Source organism: Ischnura elegans, chromosome 11 (assembly GCF_921293095.1).
Source record: "Ischnura elegans chromosome 11, ioIscEleg1.1, whole genome shotgun sequence".
Lineage (NCBI taxonomy): Eukaryota > Metazoa > Arthropoda > Insecta > Odonata > Coenagrionidae > Ischnura > Ischnura elegans.
The window spans coordinates 101,167,313-101,192,087 of record NC_060256.1 but is presented as its reverse complement, the minus strand read 5'-3'; the positions used below and the strand labels follow the sequence as shown (position 1 = coordinate 101,192,087).

General features: G+C 39.6%; 3 protein-coding genes across 8 annotated transcripts in view; 1 reads left to right on the top strand and 2 right to left on the bottom strand.

Annotated features, from left to right (window-relative positions):
* The window catches only part of LOC124168118 (cysteine protease ATG4B), a 349,683-nt gene extending 338,076 nt beyond the window's left edge, over window positions 1–11,607 (bottom strand). The window contains exons 1-4 of one of the 4 annotated variants that reach the window (XM_046546240.1): window positions 11,280–11,607; window positions 11,072–11,168; window positions 10,851–10,987; window positions 10,605–10,769 (exon numbers count right to left, since the gene is read on the bottom strand). In XM_046546240.1, the coding sequence (XP_046402196.1) occupies window positions 10,605–10,769; window positions 10,851–10,965 (280 nt within the window). In that variant the 5' untranslated portion in view covers window positions 10,966–10,987; window positions 11,072–11,168; window positions 11,280–11,607. Of the gene's footprint in view, window positions 1–10,604; window positions 10,770–10,850 lie in introns of all 4 variants that reach the window. The other 3 variants (XM_046546237.1, XM_046546238.1, XM_046546239.1) reach the window with 3 other exon arrangements.
* A 3,001-nt stretch (window positions 11,608–14,608) lies between these two features.
* LOC124168121 (ER membrane protein complex subunit 5) lies at window positions 14,609–15,286 on the top strand. The gene is made up of 3 exons (XM_046546246.1): window positions 14,609–14,734; window positions 14,813–14,865; window positions 14,943–15,286. Exons 1-3 carry the CDS (start codon window positions 14,653–14,655, stop codon window positions 15,186–15,188), a joined length of 381 nt encoding a protein of 126 aa, XP_046402202.1. The 5' UTR covers window positions 14,609–14,652; the 3' UTR covers window positions 15,189–15,286.
* Window positions 15,287–16,855: 1,569 nt separating this feature from the next.
* LOC124168120 (mitochondrial uncoupling protein Bmcp) overlaps window positions 16,856–24,775 on the bottom strand; it is a 110,712-nt gene continuing 102,792 nt past the window's right edge. For all 3 annotated transcript variants that reach the window (XM_046546242.1, XM_046546243.1, XM_046546244.1), the window contains one exon: window positions 16,856–17,129. The gene's annotated coding sequence lies outside the window, so the exon portion shown is untranslated. The remainder of the gene's footprint in view (window positions 17,130–24,775) is intronic.

Sequence of the window (24,775 nt, the reverse complement as noted above, 5' to 3'; positions counted from 1 at the left end):
CCTCGCTAAGGACCCCCTATTCCGCCACCCCCCCCATACCTTACGTCCAACCACAATTTCCCCCTCTCCTCTTCCACCCTCTACACCACAACCATTCCCCTCCCCTTCACTCTCTTCTACATATATTTCAGTGGTGTCTATTGTTTTTTCGTCACTCAACCTTGTTGAAGTGAAGCTTTAACCTCAGTTGCGTTGAGAAGGGAATCTTGGATTCCGAAACCGGTACGCTTTTCCCGTCCAGGTGGCAGTTCCATCGCTCAGTTTTGAGCATATTCTCCCGGAGTATAATCCACGGAGTAAGTGTTGTTTGTGTGATTGTGTGTGTTTCCTTAACTTGAGCAACCTTAGCGAGGCCCCCCAAAACCCTCGCGAAGGTTCCTTCATAGTTAAGCGAGTGATTGGTTTCAACGTGAGCAGCCTTAGCGAGGTCCCACAAAACCCTCGCGAAGGTTTCTACACTGTTGATCGTGTGTTAGTGAAGGGTTTCCGGTTGAGAGGCTGGGGTTGGTCACTGCTGCGAATTTTCCCGTTCCAGCATACCACACAGTGTTTTGTTTATACCTGTGACGAGGTCCCTTGTTACGGCCATTGGAGTGTTTCTTTCCCCATTTGACCTTGAGGCCGTAGAGCTCAACTTTTTATCTAGCGAAATTGATCCCTATTGAGATCACTTTTCCCGTCGCGAAAAGCAATCGCTCTTGTGATCATTTTTCTGAATCACACGGTCACTCCCGCCGTCGCTTTTTGCATCATTTCCAATATCAGAGCTCGTTGTCATAGGACCCACATCACGAAATTATATAGCGTGTTTGTTTATTTATGTCGTTCCCACAATTGTCAAACGTTGCGCTGCAATCGCTCCGTAGGGGAATGCGTTCCGATAGGCTGATATGGGGTTTTAGTGACGATTTTAGCGACGGAAAAAGCGACCGGACGAGTGATGAAAAATAGCGATGGGAATCCTCATTGTGATCGCGATCGCGAAAAACAATTGCCGCCGACGACCATTTTGCGCAGTCATCGCGATAGTGATCACTTTCGCGACGAAAAAAAATGATCGCGTGATTCAGGCTTTAGTCACAAAAAAAATCCTTCCATTTAGTCATTAAAAAGTTCAATAAGCTTTCTCTCACTCACCTACATGTACCTAAACAACTGTTAGATATCGGCGATGGAAAAGTAGCTTCACATGATAATACTGGATGAATATATGTAATTGCAGACCTCATTGGATTGGCCAATAATGCCACCACGCATAGGCAGATCTAGGAGAGGTGCACATGCTGGATACGGCCTTACTTGCGCCCCCCAGAAAGAAATCCTGGATCCGCCCCTGCCACCGGACCATTTACTACGAACGTTGGATCTTCAGTTATTCAAACGGGTTCAATTTCCAAATAGGAGCTGTATTCTGTACCTCCAAACCGATCGGTATGGCACCAATTGGTCGGGTGGGACGTCACAATGACTCCCATGGAGCAGTCTTGCGATTCTACGAACCCGATCAGTGGAGGTCCGTGAATTTTGCAAGATGGAATATCACGAAATAACGAGAAATCGGTGAATAAAACGAAATTTCGCATTTTTGTGATTTTTGGTGGATTAGCGAAAAAAATCACATCTAATGAGTCATAATTATCTATTAAAGCCTATGCCTTAATTGTTTAGCGCTGCTGACGTTCATTTGCTCTATCACATTATGATTCCAAGGTCAATTGGCTCGTTTGGTCTCGCGTATGCATTATGCGTGAGTGATTTCTCCGCCAGCATTTGCTGTTAAATTTATCAGAGCCTCTCTCTTCGATTCCCATGTATCAATCCTGAAATATTTAGAATGGGGTGATTTCTCACCTGATGAATTAGATATTACGAATTAAAAATGTGCGGAAAGAAATTTAACGCGGCTGCGGAAGTGCGGTAATACAAGCTCACGCACCCGGTACTCGTCAATGCCGAGCAGTAATTCCGGTGATTCATGGTGACGCATTAGACAGCGTTATTGGATAGCTTGTTGCAGGAAAACCTTGAGTGTGGACATAATGTAGACTTAATCACGGCCGCCGTTCATGCACCGCCCACTGCGTGGCAGAGAGTCGTCTCGTCTGAAAGTGGCCTGAATTTCACGGCGTCGTGATGTGAACGGCAGCTGGCAAAAATGCCTTTCGTCAGAAAGCGGCCTCAATGTAGGCTTGCCTGTATTTCACGCCGTAGACGGCGCACCGCCGGGCCGGATTGAAATGGATGGCCGTCAACGGCGCCGTGCGGTCAACTGCGCGATTCGATTCGTTTAAAGACATCCATAGATACGTATGGTTATTTGAAAGCACAAAGCATTAGCAGTGGAGGAAGGGAAGGAAGGAACAGAAAGGATAGGAGGAGAGGGGGTTCTCCTTATTAGCGGACGGATTGTCGGATATTCGGCTCTCCACTGAGGTACAATGCAAAAAAAAAAAAAAATCATTTCGACATTGGCCAAATCTAATACCTAATTCTTCAGGTGAGAGAGCGTCTAATTCTACATGTTCCAGGATCGATAAATGGGGAATAATTTTTCAAGTTTGTTTGAATTCAATTATGTTTTCTTTAGTGTGTTTCTTCCACTGCCTTTCCTGACTGATTGGCAACAGCTGTAATCAAAATTAAGCGATTTTGTTGTAACTTGCTGCTGTCCTACTTTCTCTCAAGACCTGGGTGAGGGGTATCGAAAGGGAACCCACGACATGAAACATTTCAGCCCATTTGTAAGTTAAATAGTACTATGGTTATACTGTAGCTACCAGGCACTCAGTTTGAAAACACAATCGTGACAGGTTGTGTTTTGCTGTTTTTTTAAATCATAATTCCAGCTTTAAATATTGAATGAAGGATAGGAATTTTTAAAATGCCAAAAGCTAGGGATAATTTTCATACCAGGGCAAGTAAATTCAGCTGAGAAGGATTTTATGTGAAAGACATAGTATTACTGTGCAAAGTTTGTGATAAAAGATTTTAATTTGAAAGATATGATACTTTGTCAAAGCACATCAGTAGCGATACACATAAACGTGAGAAAGAAAGGGGACCTGCAAAACGACAGCTATCACTTGAACACACTCACCCAAAGAAAGCAAAGGAGGAGCTTGTTGCTGCTACTACAGAAGCATTTTTAAACGCTTTATTTAGTGCAGAGAAACTTGACAATCCAAATACAGTTAACTCTTGATTTTACGAAGTCAGTGGGACCGGAAAATTGGCACTTCGTAAAATCGAGTTTCGTAATTTCAAACCTTTTTCATAAGTCACGAAAAAATGTTCGCTTTTGTTTCTTCCGCCCTTTTTTGTCTTTAGTGGTCTTATTTAAATGTTTTTGGTGGTTATTCTCGGTACATAGAAAATGCTTTTTGTTATCGATTTATGATGTGAAAGATTGTTAAATAATTATACCACCATAAAATTCCCATTTCTCGTTCATACTTCAACATCAACGATCGCTTAAGAAATTCCCGACCAGTTTAGAAAACGTAATCAAATAATGTATTGCAAAGTTTATAATAAGAATTCAATGTTATAAATTTGTGGTTAGGAGCGAATAACAACTATTAAGTACGCATAAGATAGATATTTGTTTCCAGCACCCACGGAATTTTAGCGGCAGCCGGCCTAACCGCCATTTATGTCGCCCTCTATCGCTCAGCGACGAGAAAAAAAAAAGAAAAACGAGGGCCTTAACCCATTTCCATAATAAGCTTTGTAAGTTAATATTTCGAGTTACTCCGTATTTTCAGCTGAATGTGCTATCTTTTCAATTAGTTCATAAATTCATCATTCAAAAGTAATCATAAATTACGTAGGATATCTTCTGGCGAATATTTGAAGTAAATACTTTTTGAGTTCTCCGTCCGGATACTGCGCTCCATCATTTTTGCAGACGTTGCTACGAAAGACTTAATTCTTCATCCGGACCATATTCTTCATAGCGGGTGTGAAGTGCTATGTTCATATAGTATTTCTCTCTTCTTTTATGCTGACAGGAGCAAGGTTCCAACCGGAAAACGACAGGAGAAACATCTTCCATTATCGGAGAAATAAAGAGAGAATCGTTATTATCCGCATTGATTGTTTTCCTACAAGAGATGTTTCGTCATTTCTCAAAGTGTGTGAAGTATTGGTTCACTTGCGTGAATTCCCAAAAATGACACGCAAAAACCTGTACGTTCACCTCATTTAGTTTTCGTGTTCCTTTCTCCGCTGTATTGAAAGTTATGCAAAGGATCATAGACATAGAGAAAAGATTTTCTTAGCTTTAGCACTAAAAAATAGTCGTGCCATAATCGTAAATAAATATAGTGTGGAAAGAGCAAAGAAAATAATTTCAATTGAAACGTCAGCAGAGAGGAAGAGAGACAATTATAAGCGCGGCACCATTACCCCGATAGTGGAAGATACTTCTTCAGCCTCTATCCGGTTAATAACTTACCCCCGTTACAGGTAAAGATGAACCATGCCCTTCTCCACAGTCGGAGAACGTACCCAGTGGGTGGGGTGAATAAGAGTGGGATGGGGATTGCCTGAGTTAAGAGGAGTGGTCAGCATAACGAGTGGTGAAGGGGTCAGGAGAAAGAAGGGTGGGGAAAGGGCCTTCAGCTCTGCCTCAGTTCACGTTTGGGGGGCGTAATTTTCTACGACGCACTCAAGCTCCTTAACCTTAGGGGGGGAGTGAATGGGAAATGCTGGGGAAGGAGGGGTTTGGGATGCGTAAGGTGGGTGTCAGCAAGATCAGCAGAAGGCCGCGGGAGGAAGTAAACAAAGACTTTGGAAAGAAAGATCTCTCGGCATGGAAGAACGGGGAGACCCACGAGAAGAAAGTTCACGGTTAGAATTAGAAGTGCGTCTTCATTACGAGTAGCCTGAAAAATAAGTTGGTGGTTGATAGAGCCCAATACTTAAGATATTTAAGTTGTTTATTCAGGAAGGCTATTATATACACGAAAAGATATTACTAAAAAAAGCTGTTATTTTTTTTCTTTTTGCCCTTCTCCATCGCCGCTTCCACCATGGTTTCTCACTTGCATAAATGGGAATGAAATTGGGGAACTAACTCGTTAGCCAGATCAAAATATCTTAATGTTTGGAGGGCAGCGAGTACTTCTTTTTTATTTGGTGAAATTACTTCCTCACTTTCATCTTCGTCGTCACTGCTATTCTGACTAGTCCCGGCCGCTGCTTCTTTCGACGTATGTAATGGGACGCCGGTAACGGCGTCCCATTGTCGCAAGCCCGGAGATCATCGTCAAGGGCAATATAATCGTTTCACGTTGCGCGCTGTGCTCTTCCTGCTTTTTCCAAGAATTTTTCAAAATCATCTTTTAAGCCTCTAATCTCCTCCGCGATTTTATCCGCTGCAGCTTCCTGAAGGTATAACGTAACGAATCAACCATAGCCCTGATATTATAGCAGTAGAATTACTAGTAGGCTAGTTGTTTCAATTACCAACCTCGAGAACATCCTCATGATGCGCTATCAAAGGGAATCCGGCCGATTTCCAGCAATTTGCGATTGCAGTGGAGGAAATAATGTACGTCTTTGAACCGTGTTTCTGCGATGAAAAATTACAATTTCATTAACTTGGCCATTTTAGCCAAGTTAACAAAATCGTTATTTCTCATCGCAGAAACACGGTTCAGAGACGTACTTGAATGCCTGATTGGCAAGAGTGCGATGCAAACAATTATTTTTGATGATGGCATTGATTGATAGATTTTCAAAATGCAGTCAGAGCAGTCACTTTTGGGGAGGGAGGCCTCCCGCTCGGAGTTTCTTAGAGAGGGGCCAGCGAGGGTGAGCTCGTCGAGGAAAGGGTCCCTTCGAAGTGCTTCGGCGAAAAGTAGTTCAGTAGTCTTCGAAGAACGTTCACAGCAGCCTGCCTTGCGAACGTACCACGTACGTTCACAGCAGTGCAAAGGGTTAATTAGGGGTGTGCGAAATACCCCGCGCGACCTTCCTGACATGTTTAACTACGAAGTATTGTCGATGCAATGTTTACGAATAGGCACGTAAATATTATGACGTTATGTCAGTCGCGATATTTTACTGCACTCCTACTTCCCCTAAATTCCCACCGTGAGGTTTTAGGCGAACCCTTTCCCTCCAAAGTTGCACTATCATTTACGATTTCACACTTTTGATGAACCACAGTTGGAAGCGCTGATTTTTTTAGCTACTTACGCCGGTGTAACTAGTTTTGTTGACAAATATTTCGCCATAGTTCGTATAAACGAATGCCTTTCGCTCCTGGGGACCGATCCGAGGTTCGTAAATTCAAAACATTTCGTATATTCGAAACTTCGTATAATCGAATAGCGCCATGTATTCACCATAGGCTTTTCGCCAGGACCGCAATATCACTTCGTAAAATCGAGAACTTCGTAAAATCCTGCTTCGTATAATCGAGAGTTTACTGTATTATGAAATGGCTCTCGAAGTATACACATATGAGGTTGTCGGAATTTCCCGTTTGCCAATCGTATTCACCAAGACTACATATGTTTGGTTGTGAATTTCCCAGACAAAGTCGAGCCTCGCCACCTGTTGGCGATACCACGTGTATTCGGGTTTTCGTTTCATTTTTGTTTTTTTTTGTCACTCCGAGAACGTGAGTGAATTGTCAGTCGTCCTGTGAACTTCGCAAGCGCATGGTTGGAGAGCAACCTAAGGAGACGGAGCCATGTCCCGCCCCCGACGGGAACAGCAGCGGTGAGTGGTATGTGCCGGCACGGTTCGACTTTGAATTTAGCAATATAAGTCGTAATTCGCCGGCCTCGGTGGCGGTGGGGTAAAGTCCTCGGCTGCCAAACCGTAGGTCGTGGGTTCGAATCTCATCTGGGTAGGCGGTTCCTATCCAGGGCATGGATGTTTGTGTTGTGTATTGTTTATCCTCCGTTGTAAAGGACTTAAAGTGCTGTTTACGGGGCAGTTGGAAATAAATAAATAAATAAATATACAGTCCACATTTAAAATCACGTTCGAGAGTGATCAACATACGTGAACTATTCATATACCTTGAACCAATATAAGTTGAACCATTTGTTTCATTTAGTTTTATCAGAAATTTTATACCATCGAAATTGTGTTAAATGTTATGTAAAATGCTTAATAAAAGTATAAGTATTCATGAAATGTGTACCATCCTCTATATTATTTCTACTGTATAGATACCTTTTTCTCAACTTATATGCAACCAAACTCAACAAATGAGGTACCAAAATGCATAGAATTTATCAGAGAACATGTGACGGCATATCTTACTTCCTAAATATTGCTATTGTTTCCTAAAATTGGTTTTTAAAAATAAAAAAAAAAAAATAACCGATTTAAAAAAAATCAGTTCCGGCAAGATTGTCCTCATCCCAAGAATCGAGTTAACGCCGTCGGATCCCACCACGCCTTTTAATTTGACTTGCAGACAATTTCCCATTAAGGTTTCCTATGCGACGACTATTAAGAAAGCTCAGGGTCAGACTTTGCAGGCTTATTCCTGCCTGACCCTGTATTCTCTCATGGCCAACTTTATATAGCATTCTCTAGGGTAAGATCTTTTCAAAATATTTTTGTAAATATTAAGTAAAACACTAAACAAGTATTAACAGAGGATAGTCTAATTAAATTCAATCGTGTCAGGCGAAACATAATGGAACTCCTTCATGATGAAACAAAAAGGAAGACAATGGCAGGTTCCACAATTTAATTAACACTGCGACCGGTTTCAATACATGGTATCATCATCAGGCGGCCTGATCATGATATCGGCCTGATCATCATCATCAGGCAGCCTGATGATGATACCATGTATTGAAACCGGTCGCAGTGTTAATTAAATTGTGGAACCTGCCATTGTCTTCCTTTTTGTTTCATAGTCTAATTACTTCCAATGCTGTGTTTAAAGCGGTCCACGGACCTCAATTTGTACATGGACATTCCAATTAAATTTGTACATAAGACCCCGCCTTTTTTTCTACAATTTAAAATTAGAAACGCACCTATCCCTCTGTGGACCTGCATTGAAAAGAGCGGGGGAAGCCCGCTGTGAGCGGGCGCATCATGCTCGTAAAATAATAAAACGCCTATAAACGTGGGAAAATTGTAGCATTATAATAAAACCGCCAAGATTTTCTATAACACCGAAATCATATGGTTTAAAACGAATTTTAGAAAAAAATCTAAGCACTTTCACGGACCTCTACCGATCAGTGCAGCACCGACGTGAAAATAGGGGATCGTCGGTAGCCGTACCAACACCAAAAAGGTGAAGGTACGGCCACCGACTACTGAGTTTCATGAATTCTCCCGGGCGCATTGTATGTTTCATTTTGTTTTTCCCTCGTCAACGAGTAAATAACGAGGTTTGCCGCAGTGTTATATCTTTCTCCCCCTTCTAATAGGCCACTATAATTCACTGTGTCATAAACTATTTATTACCTTGACATAAATATAACATATTGGTTAATAAATGTGAGGTTTGCCATCATATTATGACTTTCTCTCATTTATGTTATCACTTTCACTCGCTTGGAATAGGCTTTATTTCATACTATCATCATTTATTTACTCCCTTAATATAAAAAGATATTTTTGATTAAATAAGAGTTTTGCCACAATGCTATCCCTTTATCTCACTCTGAACAAGCAACTATATTTCACTCAATCATCATTTGGCGTTTCTCTCGACATAGAAATAAAATATTTTTATTTAAATATGAGGTTTGCTGTTATGTTATCACATTTTTGCACTCCGAACAGGCAACTATGTTTCACTGTACAATCAGTTGCTGATTCCCTTGGCGTAAAAATATGATAATTATAATTAAACATGAAGTTTGCCGCAATTTTATCACTTTCTTTCATTTGCAATAGGCAACTATATTTCATTTTATCGTCAGCAATTGATTCCCTTGACGTTTAACAAAGATGTTTCTTAATAAGCATGAGGTTTGCTGCATTATTATCATTACCTTTCCTGAAGTACTCATATCTACTTGTAATTATCCCATTTACAATCAGGGAAATAAGAGCAATATAATTAATGATCGCCCTACTTCCATGCTTGCAATTATTGCTCATTGACTCACAATTTACACACTAACACCACTGGTGGCGCATCTGGTTGCCTCGGCTAATAGGACTCATTTGATTCTATGCCCCACGACAGACCAGTTCCACCGGAGACGCCACCGGTCTGGTTGCCTTGGCTAATAGGGGCCTTATCCTTAACAGCATGGTTTCAGTACATAGTAAAATCGACACTAACAAATCTTATGGCTTTACATGAAAATCTCATTGATAACATGAAAATGGAATACAAACACAACTAATACACACAGACTTGAATACGGATTTTGATGCTGTGAATCATAAGCTTCTTCAAATAAAGTCAGAATCACGGGGATTGAGTGGGAATTCACTCCATTGAATGGAAGGCTACTTGTCTAACACAGATCTTCCTGTGATCATCTAAAATTCCGTCACTTTTATCCACCCTCCCTGTCCCTTGCACGGACCTCAGTTTTGATCATAGAGGCTACTTAAACTATTCCATATCAAAATTAATAATACATAATAATAATAGCGTTTATTATTATCTGATCATGCTAAATATTTATGATACGTGTCGTATCCAAGAGATCTAATCTGTTGATTAGTTCCTGTTTTAGTTGAAGTAAAATAATATTGTCCTGTGTGATGTGTTGAGTGATTAGTAAAAAATAATTAAAGAATTAGCAGAAGCGCAACAGATCATTTCATGGCCCAGTTACCAATTATTAAGTTTCGTTAATTATTAGGTATGCTCTTACTTATCACTTCATCAAACTATAACATAATACATCTAAATCTTTCAAAAAGCTTGGATTTATTTCCCAGCATCGTAAACTAGTCACATTGTGAATACTGCTCCACAGTCCATATTAAAAACTTCATGTTCATTGTAAATGAAATTACTTTCAAATTAAAATATTGTAAACCTCCATAGAGCTATCATGACACCCTAAATTGTCTTAATGTTTCCCTCGTAGTAACATTCGTGCCATCATTTTCAATTATAAATTAAGGAATAATGTGATTTATTCCCCAAAACTCCTCCAGCGCTATATACATCAGTTTCTCCACTCACGATACATGAAATGATTCACTTTTTGAGGTAAGATACCAAGCACAAAATTATACTCACCACTTTCCTATTTCATTTTCTCAAAGACGCTAATACCTTTAACAACATATATAATAACAATAATGACTTTATTTCTGTTGGTTAGCAAGTAGCATAGACTTGTATACGCATATATTCCACAACTCAACGACACAATCTCAAAAATTTGCAGTTATATCGCTGCTGGGGGTGTCCATGACTTCATTGAGATTGCGAACACCGTGTGTGCTCTCCTGAATTAACTGTGAAATATTCGAAACTTAAATGGGAAAATATCGTCCCATACATGGTATCATGTTCTTATTAAACAATATTTTTCTCATTCGTAACTTCCTGTTTGTTATTAATTCTAGCTAAAAATCTTCCTTTTCTTACTGCGCTGTAAATGGGCTACTGCCTGCAAGTAGAATAATATTATTATTACCTAAGTGTAAATGGATAAGGGCTTGTCCAAGCACCATTTGGCCACATCGAAGCATACATCCCCAGCCCTTGTCCGACGTAAGTCCAGTGTCTCCGATGGGGATAAAGCCTTTTCGATACGTAAACCACAATCTCGACTGGATGTCTTTCCTTATCTCGTCCAAGTCTGAAAATAAGCAAAAAACTGAAGAAATAGCCTTTGTGTATACAAATTAACCTTAATTTACAACGATTAAATTATACTCACTATGAATAGAACTGTACTTTTTTCCAAGAATCCAAACAGGTTCAGTGGTCACGGGAATATCTTCTGCCTTGGAATTGGCTTCATGGGTTAGATATGCTTCGAACATCATATCCATGATCGTTTTCAACTAATATCCACTTGCGAGGCAGAACTCAATGAGACGTAATACACAGAGTACATGCTAAAAACACCGAGCATTGATTATAACAATGATGACTTACTTTATTATAATGTAAAAAAATTATTTCTGCTCTAAAAACAGCAGAAGCGATCATCTGGGAAAACACTCGTAATTCACCACCGCAACACTCATACCTACTGGAGAGAAAAGATTGAAAATATGTTGAACTCAATAAGCCAGAGTTCACAACTTTTTTACATCTATGCTTTAATGGAACCAAAGTTCATCGTCATTCTTGTGTGACTAACCTACGCATTAAACATCACCTCCTGTCTAGTTTGTGATCGTCTATTTACTGTAACCACAAATATAAAAACTGGATATTAAAAAATAACCCTACCGCTGACGCCAAAACATTCCGCCTAATGTAAACCCGAAAGGCAACTAAGTCGATTGCCACGCTACCGACCTGCCAATGTGGTTGGATATGGTTAAATAAAAGGCGACATGTCGCGACGTTTCAAAAATGGAGATGTATCTCTTTGGTTGTAAAAATATTGGGGGTGCGATTCAAAGACGACACTGAAATGGCTCTCTTTACGGTAAAATGAGACTTGAGGTAAAAATACGTTGCACAGTCGACTCAAGGATCTCCCCCCCCCCCCCCCCCCGAGAGGAATACTCGGCGCCTCTATAGGTTTGCCTGGTAAGCAACTTCAGTATGGGAAAAGTCGGCCAGGAACCATGGATCCAAGATCCTACGAGCGGGGAGCCACAGATATCCAAGGGGACTCCATTGCAGGATTGCAGCCTTAGACCATATAAGAACTAGACCCGCCATTCCCCACCCCTACCCATGTCTCGCCGTGTGGCCAACATCTCCCCTCCGCTCCCTTCCTTCCCCACCCACTTTTAAAGGGGCGTGACGTAACGGTTGGGACGCTCATCGCCGTAGCGCATGGCAACGAATGGGGATTCACTGTATCACTGCGGTATTTTGGCCATTTTCTTCGCTATTTTTCAATTAAAAGTACTAATATATATTGCGTTATGTACGAGAAGTATTCTCTCAGCCATGGTTGGATTGGTGAACTTACAATTAATAAACAGTGGCCTTTTTCGGCATTGGCAGCGACGAAAAAATATTGTGGCAGTAAAATGAAGACAAAGCCCTTTGTAAACTTCCGCAGATTTTTTTCTTATCTCGTTAGCGATCTAGCATCATTCGGAACATCGTTATAAAAACATGAAATCTTGCATAAAAGTTGTAAACGGGGGAATTTTAGAGAGGAAAAGGGTCATGGTGTAAAGAATTTGCCGGTCGTCCACGAAGTAACGCGGCAACTCCTTCGCATATAGTAATTTTTAAACGGTCAATTATGCGATGCAAATTGAGCTGCGCGCTAGCGCTACTAAAAAGGGATGTCAACAAATCAGCATGTTATTTAGGTAAGTAATTTAGTTATTTCATAAATGCATAATTTTTTAGCTCTCGTGTTATTTATATATTGCGATGGTGGAAAAAGGTCGCCGGCTTTGCAAGTGACACCTACGATTTACGTACGCTACGGGAAATTCTGGGAATAAATAATACCTATTAACATATTTATAATTAGAAAGAAAGAGAGGATTGGATTAAAATAATTTTAAAAATAAATTTGCTTTATAACAATCAATTATATTTAATATATTGAATAACTTATTAAATATTTTCATGTAATGTTGTACGTATGTACTTACAGAGTTTTCAATTTAATTTTTTTAAACAATTTACGACATAATTTAATTTTTTATATTCTTGTCACAATACTTAAGAAAAGAGGATGCGGATTCAACGATCATCTAAGAAATAAATCTCATTTTATTAAAAAATCCAGAAGCGATTTCTCTGTCAAATGTGTGAAATGTAACGGATAATTTTCTATTTTTCACGGCAGTATAATATTTCGAAGCACTTGGAGACGCAAGAGCATAAAAGATATTTAAATACTGCTGCATCTTCCTCCAAAATACAGAAATTTTTAGTAAAAACAATTTATGGAGACGAAGAAAAGAAATTAGCATTAGCATTAGGATGTCTTTCCATGCTATTTTTCATAGTCATTCCTTCAGATCAAAGGCATGTACATCACACGTTATCAGATCGGTTTTGCAGCGCACATGATACATAACGCCGTTGAAACAGCTGCTGTTTTTTTTCCCGCAGATATGAAAAATATTGTCATTAAAATATATTTCTATTTTTACATTACACTGTGCGTCTTCAAATGCTGAAAGAATTTTGTGAAACTGCGGAAGTCGCATGTATAAGAAAATACTTGGTTACTGTAAAACGCGCTAGTTACCTCTTTCGTCAGCTGTAGATAGAATTTTTAAATTATACCACACCATGAATTCCTACTTTCTATATCAGGCTTAATGCCCTACAGTTGTAGAAGATAGTTTTGAAAAATAATCCTCAATTTTAGCTAGAGTTTAAAAACAATCAATCACCTTTTTTTAAAATGCTATTGAAGTTATTGAGGGTGATAAAATTTTGGTAATCTAAGTAGTGAATGAAGTTTAAAATATCTGAATCAAGTCAGAAAGTCAAAGCGGTCGGCTAAAATCTCTATGACCATTGACCCCCATTACGACTTTCGGAGGTCAAAATAAATTGTTGTGCGGATGAATGAACTGCGTAACCGACTTTGGCACCCTTCAAAACCTATAGTTTGACACGTTGGTTGTCATGATGGCCAGACATTTAACTCTATGACCTTTGAGACCTCGGTGGTCAAAAAAATCAAAAATACTGAAAAATCGACTTTGGCACCCTTCAAAACATATGGTTCGAAACCTGGGTGTCACGATGGCCGGACGTTTACCTCTATGGTATTTGACCTCCGTATTAACCTTGGAGGTCGATTATTGAATAATACGGGTATTTGGACAATACCAATGACTTGGGTGCCCTATAAAATCCATGGATCGACACTTTTGTCGGTATGCTACTCTTTTTGCCACCCTTAAGACCTTGACGGTGACCTTACTGGGTCAACGGTTAAATTTTCGTAAATAAAAGTGTTATTTTCGGGTTTCTCTGGTCCAAAAACCTAAGAATTGACATCTTGGTCAATGGAATTCAGACTTTTTCTATCTCGACTTTTTAAACATTTAAACCCCATAGAGCAAATTCAAGTTTGGACCCACATTGTGAGGTCAAAAGGTCAAAATTGTAAAATATTGCTTACACTCAAAAAATCTTAGGCCCTTTCCCCATAAGTGTGCCAATTTTCATGAATATTGCTCCATGCAAAGTTATTAAAATTACATTCTTAATAAATGTATTTAATGCGATCGCTTCGTCTTGATTTATTTAGCTTTTTGCGCAGAGTCAAGGCTATAAAATGCCTTAGTTCATCGTAAAAATATGTTTATTAAGTGTATAATCATTTTGCGTGCCCAATATCGTCTCTTTTCAGCGACTTTGCAGCGTATGAGCGTTAAAATGTCTCAAGCGCGCATACGGAATATCGTCTGCAGTCCCAACCGTGACGTCACGATCCCTCATCCCACTCACTTCCCCGCCGTGCGATGTTGGCCACAGCGTTCCGCCCTAACGGCAGGTCTACTTACTTAAATGGTCTAAGATTGCAGCAGGAAACATATGAGGCACGTATATCGACGGTGTAAATAAAGATGGCTGCCACTTTCCTTCAGAAGTGTGTGTTGTGCGCTGGATTTATGTCGTTATTTCACGCCGCATTCTCTGCTGCTCAACGTAAGATATTATAATGCTGCCTGCAATAAGTTTTATAACTAGGATTGATATAATATGTGTTACTTTCTTTGATTTCAGACCGCACTCACTTACGTATCACAGAGCAGGAGTTCGATTCCCTGCCAATGGATGTAAGTAACGTTAGCAAACCAAGGAATATTGTTGTATCGGAAACAGACTGTGACACATTTTTATCTTAAAATTTCAGATTCTTGTCCAGGGAATCGTTAGCTTGTTCGTTACCATGTATGGGGTAATGTGCATTGCTGGTGATTTTAAGGAAATAAGAGCTACAGTGGACCTTGAAAGCAGATCCTGGGAAACTCTGAGGAACATTCCCTCATTTTACATTTTCAGTCATCGCGGCAAGGCATTTTCTCCTGAATATTCGGCTCATACAGAAATCAATAACTATTCCAATCAGAAATTTGGTTATGAAGAAAATGATATTTGATTTGGGGTTTTTCAGTTGGTGTATCGTTGCTATTATTAATTTATACTACAATTGTAAAACAATTTTTATGAATATAGAGCTATTTTTTGCTTTAGGAACTCAATTTCATTCTTTATCTAGTATTTAGTCGACAATAATGCGTCATTCATTTGCATGGTTGCCACGATTTTGTTTCCCCTAAATATATGCCACTCAATCTCGTACGGTATTTCTGAACGTGTGGAAGCAGCACTGAAAAACGTTTGTAGTTGCACGAAATCATGTAGGATTTTCGGCGTGGCTTCGATGAATTTATGCGTCGTTAATCGAATTTGCCTAAGGAGGTTGTGTTGTTCCTCTGTTCTCCAATCATCAATCAGCCAGAATTTATATTCATCTTAATATGATATGCGTAATATGAACATATTGTTTTTCCGCAACTCTGGGGAAAATCCAGTTACTAAAAAAACGACTTTTCAAAGCTTTGGTTGCATCTTTAATTTAAGATTGTCACCGGGTTCGTGTGACCATCTTGCAATAGAGGCACAATTTTGTGTGAATGACTACAGCAAAGTTGTGCATCCCATCAGTGGCCAACGGTTCTTCTCCGAGTCTAACATGAATTACTGTAAAAACAGCATTCATAATTCGTCTGGCATACACAAGGTTATAAGCCTAAGTGATAATTTTGATGCATTTCATAGTGTGTTACCTCTTTACTAAAATGTTGCTTTTCCACTCAAAAAAGAAAAAAAAACAGGAATCGCAAGACTAAGCTCTGGCTCACACCTGAAATTAGCTCCGTGTCGATATGCCTGAAAGAGAGGTCTCAAAGTTTGAAATACAGAAGCGATGACTCTCAGTTCCGGCTATGAACAGAAAAAAAACCTTGGGTTAGGAATAGTGTTGTGGGGATCAACGTCGTTCTTAAAGTGTTTTCCTAATCCAAAATGCGTTTGTAAGAACGATTTGAAAAGTACACTATAGAGCTCACTGCCGACCACTGTTTCTGATGTCAAAGCTGTTGACTGTGCCTTCTGTTTAAGCATATCATTCTGTAATTTATGTTAAAATTACATCTCCGACTTTGTTAGGAATAATGGAATCCGTTGTAATAATACTAGGATATACAAAATATGATATGCATGTGATGTCATCCTGCTCCACTAAACATCTAGGGAGTCCAACAAGTACGTGCACAAAACTGTAGAACAACTTAACCAGCCACTGTAAGACGAGATGACATACTCAAGTGTATTTAAGAGAAAGTTATTAAACTTTCTGGTCATGAGAATTTTTATACATATTAAAGAATGTCTCATGATGACAAAAAACAATACACCTATTTTTTAAACCTCTCTTTTTTTCTGACGTGCTCTATACTCTTACTTAATTCTTTATTTTGTAGTGCCTTTTGGATCAATAAATTATTATTATGATTATTACAAACATGTGAACTAGTTCAATTTGACAGAGTAACTAGTAGAAGGGAGACATCATGACATCGCTTCCGTCACTGTTTTGTACATTAAATCCAACAGTCAATTCAAAATTTCACTCAGGTTTCCCATGAATTAAATTTCCCTTGGATTTTATGCCATTCAGAGTTCTGAAAAGTGACTCTCAATTTGGTTAATGGCTAGGAGAGAACAGGCAAAGGCCGAAGATTTGAAATAGAAGAAAGAAAATTTAATTGTTTCTGACAATTTATTTTCTATGATCACTCAACAATTTACAAGATATAAGTACACAATGAATCTTGTTGAGAAGCAGAAACGTAATTTCTCACTGTGAGACATATGTCGAGACACTTGCTAACCAAATCCATTGCATATCCAACCAATGATTACTCTGTAAGCTCTTGCTGCAACCAATTGGCTCATTTAGACATTGCACACGTGCTTCAATCTTCTTCACATTAATTCAGGATCTCTGGCACAGGGACTCACTCTTCGTGGAGTGCTAGGCCATGTCAGAGAATGCAATAAAAGATACTGAAAAATTAGAGCAACTCTGCTTCTAAGAGGAAAAAATTGAAATGTTGCAAACTCAACCTAGTGATAAGGAATTCTCAACATTTATCCAGAAGCACTTCAATACCAACCAGAAAGAAAGTAGCACCAGCAGGATAGAGTCATGTTTGTGTGTGCATGAACCATCAAACAAATGCCCCATTGACTAAAATTAGAGTATGAAATAGCAATATTTTGGAGTATCAAAATGTACAATGATCCCATAATGGTGTTTGTTCTGCACACCTTCTGGTCTTAATTGAAATGCCAGAATGAGAATGGAAGTGAGGCAAAAGTAATAGCAAGCTTTGCAATTACAATGAAAAGGGTGACTACAAAATGAGCCTTGAGCATGATTAAGCACTTATTAAAAAGAAAATGGGCCTTGATTGAGGGTTGAGAATATGCGATGCACTTCCAGATGTCAGAGACAATTGAGTGAATTTGCAGACACACATGCTCAGCACAATAGGGTAGTTTCCTTCATCAAAGAAAACGAAAGGCATTGAATGCGATTCGTTACCCCACATTAGTGCATTCATACCATACAATTTATGGTACTCGTTATTACGAAGTTCGCGGGACCAAAAAAACCGGCGGTTCGTAATAACGAAGTTCGTATGAATGCTTCTTTTAGGAATCATCGAAAGAATAAAAAAGATACTGTCAAAATTTCTTGTTTCTTCAATCTCCCACATTTATAATCTTCAGAGTCAATTGTATAATGTATGCGATTAAATTATTCGTAAGTCCTCTATATACAAAGAAGATGCTTTGCGAGACCATGCTGGTTTGTTGACAAACCTATACAAGGCATCGAGGAGAGTGGTTATCCAGCAGAATGCAACACTACATCACAATCTTGCGTAAACTCACGATTGTGACTAACTGATCTAGCTTGCAACGTAGCCGGAGCCGAAAAAAAATCGCTGTCCGTGGGAAGAAAGAATGGGTGAAACGCTGAACAGTCCCTGACTTCACACCGGAGTAAATGGTACTTCGTTCAGATTATGCACAGAGTGAGAGTTCCTCTACGCCACGTAGAGTCCCATCGGCAAACTCCGAATGCACCAAATTTAAAATTTCGGGCGCACTTTAATTTTTCGAATGTTTGTATCTCTGAAAGTTCGTAAATCCAATGTGCGTAGGAAGAGTATTAACTGTACGTCCAATTTCAAGCGTTTATGCGTGGGTCACCATAATTCCACAAGTGTGAAGCTTATTATAAAATGTTGAGTGCATATTAAAGTATCTCCTACTGAAGAAAGAACCAAAATTGTCGCTCTCGGACACAGTCCAAGAAGAGAACTTAAATATAGATCAATGATGATAACGTCGCTAAGTGTATACCACCTAAATGCCATTGCAATTTCGCGGAACTTCGTAATAAAGTTAATTTCGTAACAGCCGGGACCGATGTTCGTAATTTTATTTTAACGTTTATTTTACTATATATTGGATAGACCTTTCCGTCGGGACCAACTAATTGCTTTTTATAACGAGAACTTCGTAAGAACGTTTTTCGTATTAACGAGAGTCTACTGTATTTGGCTTTAGAAATCCCTGTTTAGACGAATGTTCATGGTCAATTTTTACCTAATTTGAAAGAGCCCATGCGATGCCACTCCAAGTGACGTCACAGGGACCTAGTTTCTATACGAGTAGTCAGGAGTTTTACATCGTCTGAGATTACCAATCCATGCGTGTGGCACAGAGCTCAGGGAGACACATCTTAATAATCACCTAATAAAATTGCCTATGGTCAGAAGTTTCCTTTGTTTGATAGGGTATTAATAATCCTTATTTAAGCCAAGTGCTACCTGCAAGCAGCCTGCATCGTATCAGCGCTCATAGCCTCGCACCAAGGTGGCCTCACATGGTGGCAGCAGGAACCAGAATGACGTCAAGTGGGCTTTTCCCAGCATTCATAATTAGCCGTCACGTTTTCGCACACTTGAAAATTTTCACTTTTCATTTAATCGCAAAAAATAGATATCGTCATTTAAAAATCTAAAAGCATGAAATACGTACTCTAGGAATAATAACCTCTTGTTTTAGGCAATTTAAAGAAATAGGAAGCCACCCTATTGCTTTTCTCTTAGGACTAGCAGCGTACTGTAAGTGTGCAACAGAGTGAGAAGAAGGGGCACAAACGAGAATGAGATCCAAACGGCAAAAAAAGGGAAAGGCGAATCCTTGGAATATGCAAAGATAGGGTTCCACAGTAGTTTTGTTCACAAAATTAAAATAGATAATCACGTTAAGAGATATGCAGCTGCAGCAGCAGCTGGAGGCGAGAAATTTGTAGGAAACAAACATGGTGGAGGGGACTGGCAGAGAGGTTACAAGGCATTGCGCACGCACAGGACAGCTGCACAATGAGAGAAATGTCCTCCAAGACACTGGCTCAAGTTGCCAACGAGAGGATGACAGTATTTGCAGGTGGCCTCTCCAATTGCTCATCATGCCACGCGCATGACTTCCAGACCAATCTCAGCACAGAGAGAACACAGGCCAGCCGGAATGGGGGCAAAATGTTGCGCACAGCTGAAACAACCCCCAGAGAGGGTTGCAATGCTCATCATGCCTTCCACGCACATGACTTCCAGACCAATCTCAGCCGGAGAGCACAGGCCAGCCGGAATGGGGGCAAAATGTTGTGCACAGCTGAAACAACCCCCAGAGAGGAGAGTGCTGTTATCACACCAAAAGAGGAGGCATTGTGCATCAGTGTTGAATGATAAGCAATCACAATCCACACAACCAACATATTGTTAGTTGAGAATGCGAGCCTACACAGATCCCTTTCTACTTGTAAAAGGCTGGTGTCCCAACACAGCAAATGCCAATTGAGGTGCTTTGAGGAGACATAATACTTAGAGGTAGCGAGTCCAATAGCGAATGGAGAGGAATGAAGTGGGTGCATACTATGAAATCGAATCAACCACTGCAATGTGAAATTATGACGAAGGGCAGGCCATGACATGGGGACCACACTAACATAAGAAGACCCATTGCTCGGAGACACAGAGCATGAAAGAGTTCCTTGGATGATGACGTCAGCCATCAAGCACAGGTATGACATTCGTCCAATCCATTTATTGCTCAGGATTCTTCAGATATGTAGTCAAATACAGTAACAATGAGAGGAATTTCAACTCAATGCATCTAAATTTTTATGAAAAAAGTGTGAGGGCCGGCAAAATTAATGAAAGGACTAAGACATCTACACAATTACAAATGTCCAAATTTTTGAAAAATTAAATCAATTAGATATAGATTAGGTTTATAAGGGGGAGATAAGTCAAAATACCAATGTTTTGTCTGATTATTAGCTCCGAGTTAAAACACGATTTCTATGAGAACTTAAAATGCATTGCATTAATCAAGAGACTACCGATGAGAAGAACCACGCATGCATAAAGCCAACAATCATTCACTCATCAATACGCTTGTCTCATTTGCACTGGAACAGGTGCTGTGGAGGACAGCTCAGCCAAGCAGCAATGCAATGCAAAGTTGAGTCTACAGCACAGAAGAAAGAGATTATCAATTGCAGTCAATAAGACGGCTTCAAAGATGAGGTTGGATTCCAGTGGAAACAATTCCCAGCAAAGTTATATCATAGAAACGATAACATACACAATAATTTGAAGTGATGAGGTAAGCGTGCAGAGCACCTCTTATGTGTACGAAAAAATTTCCCGTGAACGTCAAAGAGTAAGCCTACACGTAAGCCATTGGGACCATGTCTCAACATTTGAAGCGATAAGCATGTCAAAACATTCTGTGCCAGTTGAAAACCTGGAGTACCCCAACCATTATGCACAAGATTGATGCGTGTTGTGTAAGCAAGGGGCAGCCACAGTTTGTACGTAGGCCAGTAGGAAGGAAACTATCCAATCTGAACAGCTAGCAATTAATGAATTCATTTCAGGGAATGCCAACCAAGAATTAACGATGGAAACATGTACCCACCCAATATAGGAATGACCCCAAGCCACTGAAATTATAACACCCATTGAAATAGCTGGTTCAAGACACAGAGATGGGCAAAATCTATTTCATACACATTTTAGACAGAAAATGCAAATTACTCCTAATAATTGTACTTCAGATTAAAAACTACACATCACTGGAGGACATTGTATTTCCAATACAAAACAATTACATTTTCAAAATGCTTTCTTAAAATACAAAATACTGTCTCCATTTCCACAGTGAAATTCAGTTTTATAATATTAAAATTAAAGTACCTATATCACCATTCTACTTCTTTGGACAGGGACTGACAAAAATTGCAACACGTGGCTGGATTAAAATTATTCACGCAAAGCGTGAGAGAAGTTAAAGCGAATTGATGGGTTCACAATTTGCTGACACCCAACCACAAATGGCATGGCAACTGAGCTCTGATTGGCTGAGAACAGCCAGCAGCACGAGAGGGATGGAAGCGTTGGTGCTTGTTGATGCTTCGATCAGTGAGGTGTTTGGGAAATCAGAGGGTTTATTAGCCAGTCAGCAAGTAGGTTCCCACCAAAGGAGGATGCGTCAAATAAACGGTGCAAGGAATGCGACAGGAGGATTAATCCCTAAAGAAGGTTAAATTTATGCACTTCTCTCAAGAATCACGACCAAGGAACGGGACACTCAAGGTAAAAGTTGATGGTGACCAAGTGGAGCAGTTTTGCTACTTGGGTAGCACATAAGGGGAAAACCAACGCAGCAGTAAATAAATAAGGAATTGACGTTTATCACTAAAGGATTCCATAAATAGGAAAGAGCTGGAGAGAGGATCATTATTGTAGAGAAAAGGCTTGAGAAAGGTGTTAGGATGAAGTGAGTGCCAAGGTTGAAAAACCAGGGAAGAGGAGGGAAGAGGTTAGTAAGGGAGGGGAGGAAAGAGAATGAGATTTATAGAAGAGTCTGGACCTCACTTGGAGAAGAAGAGACAAGTGCTATTTGGGAGGGGCACAAGGGGCACTCATCATAATTCATAGAATCCTACCTTAAACCTTTTACTGCCACCGGCTGCCGGCCCTCGCTGGTTGAGCAAAAACCGCCAGGGGCCCATTTATTTCACTATTTTTCGTGATTGTGACCTTTTCAACGGCTGTAATTCATGTAAACCCCCATAATCTATCTATGGTCATAAGATATGAGTACATCTTAAGAATTGGGAAAAAATCTAGACATATTAAATAAAAATAAGTAGCTGAAAAAATTTTAAATCTGAAAAGTTGCTAATTGCAGAAAATAGCCTTGGCAGTGTTCGTACATCCCATCTGAAATGGGCTGCTGCAGCAAAAGGGCTAAGCGGTATGATGATCATCTGATCTCCCAGTTAAGGCATGAGATGGTTGGCACCATAATGGAAACTGGTCTGAAGCATGTATTTTGAATTGAAATGTATTTTGGAATGGGCAGAAAATACTCTGTAAATGTATTTCAGTCTACAAGATAAAAAAATATGCACAGAACTTGCATTACTGATACAAAATACTAATAGCAAAATTATCAAAGTAAGTATTTTCCATAATGCCCATCTCTGGAAAAACATACAAACACAATATTCTGAGAAAACTATTGCACATAATGAAATTCAATTTAAATTTCTGGCATGATTAAAGAATGTACCATTTCAATCAGGTTCTTATCGCATAAATAATTACCTTAAACCATGCACAGCCATTTACCATCACATTTAACACTTAGCAAGCTTCAAGCAGGTTCAAGTTTCAAAATCAAGATAATACACATCTAATACAGAATTCAAAAAACCTTTCAACTCCAGAGAAATTCCAATGAGGAACCTTGATGACTTGTGTACTCAACACATGATCCAACGAGCAGAGAAATAATTAGAACTTCAAAGCCAGTTGGCACAAATCTGGGAGTCTTAAGAGTCTTTTTTAAATTGGCACTGTGGGACGATAAAGTTTCCCAACCAATTGAGTGGCACCACCGCCCTTGAGCAAATCTCACTTTCTCTAACCATAGTGCCTTATTCCATTCACCTAGGATCTCTAGCCTTGAGGATCGGAGTCATGTGCATTACCTATCTTCTAAGATGCCTCATGAAAATGAATTCTATAATTTTAGGAAAAGCAAGGAGAATGAGAACATATACAAGGTTATCATTTCTTTGCCACAGATTGATGAAACATGGTATTAAAAAGAATATTTTCCACAATCCCACTATTTTATTGAATAGCAAACAAATGCATTTGTCACCAAGGTTCATATGCATGCCCTTAGAATAGCATAAAACTACAGAGAGAGAGTGTGAAATTTGGCTCACGAGCAAGGGGAGGGAGGGAGGGAGGGAGCACACACTCAGCCTCCCTCAGGCAAGTAGCGGCTGAAGAGGCCGCTCCGAGAAATGACTGAGCTGCTATGCGGCAGTCACATTCAGAGGAAAATTCCACAGCAGTTTACGTGGGAGTAATCCCTTGAATGCACCCAACGGCAACACTCCATTTGTACAGAAACTTTTCCGACCCACAGCATCTCCATTCTTTTGTATAGCTCCCATAGATTCTGCTTCCATTTTTATTTCTATGTTCAGTAAAACAAAAATATTGACAGGGAGCAAGTGCAGTCTAACCGCAAGGAGAGCAAAGAAGGCATTTGTGGCTTTGAAGATGAGCAGAGAGGGTGGCTTCAAACAGTGGTGGGTGGTGCTGTTTTGGGATTCACTTTACGCTTCAGCACAAGGGAGTGCACGCTGTGATTGCATTCAACAGAGATACAGACTCTAAAATAAATAACCAAACAGAACAGCCCTCTTCACTCAAACCTTCGGCGCTGAATACTGAAAACGTGCCAATCCTCATAATTATCTTCCCAGCCACAAGACTAGCATCCACTCGTACGAAGAAATTCCTGGGGTGGGTGTTGAGCCATCAACTTTGTCACTTATGACAAAAATATTGAGATGGCCTTAAGGTATACAAGCCATACGACACAAAATTCTGGTACATAGATTCCTGCTGAAAAAAAAACAGCTCAACAAACTCGCAACATCATAACAAGCAAAATTTTTCCAAGGATTTTCAAGAACCAAAAATCCTTCAGTTTAAAAAATAAAAATAACTCTAAAAGCACAACAAGAGATAAATTGTTGACTTTGAAAAATGATAATGTGACTTAAAAAAAGGAACACAAAATCACCACTTAGCAAAGCCATATAGGGCTTGAATGACCAATGCCATTCGAAATACGTTCTGCTTTAAGGCATAAATGCACTTGGAGCAAAGTTAACTTTTGAGATCAGAGAGATCACTGTGGTTTCACCCAATTACCTCTGATCTAAATTACATCATCACTGACACATTATCATTCACACTAAGTACAAAAGCATCATGAATACAACCAAGGATACAGTCAATAAAAGCAATGCTGCAAATGCTAGGTCCATTCCACAGAGATTATCTTGAGAGATAAAAACTTTTAAAAAGTACAGCTCAACAAAAAAGGGAGGTGAGCCAAGAAAGGGGCAAAGCAATCACAGAACAACATACGTATATGTACCACGCCAAAGTATATTTCAGTGTACACAAGCTACTTGGCGTAAATGCTTCAGTAAAAAGCCAA

Bases quoted from the DNA above. Each gene is read 5' to 3' on its own strand.
- LOC124168121 (XM_046546246.1), top strand. From the start codon at position 14,653: ATGGCTGCCACTTTCCTTCAGAAGTGTGTGTTGTGCGCTGGATTTATG. The intron at 14,735-14,812 runs GTAAGATATTAT...CTTTGATTTCAG, and splicing joins CGCATTCTCTGCTGCTCAAC to ACCGCACTCACTTACGTATC. The intron at 14,866-14,942 runs GTAAGTAACGTT...TTAAAATTTCAG, and splicing joins TCGATTCCCTGCCAATGGAT to ATTCTTGTCCAGGGAATCGT.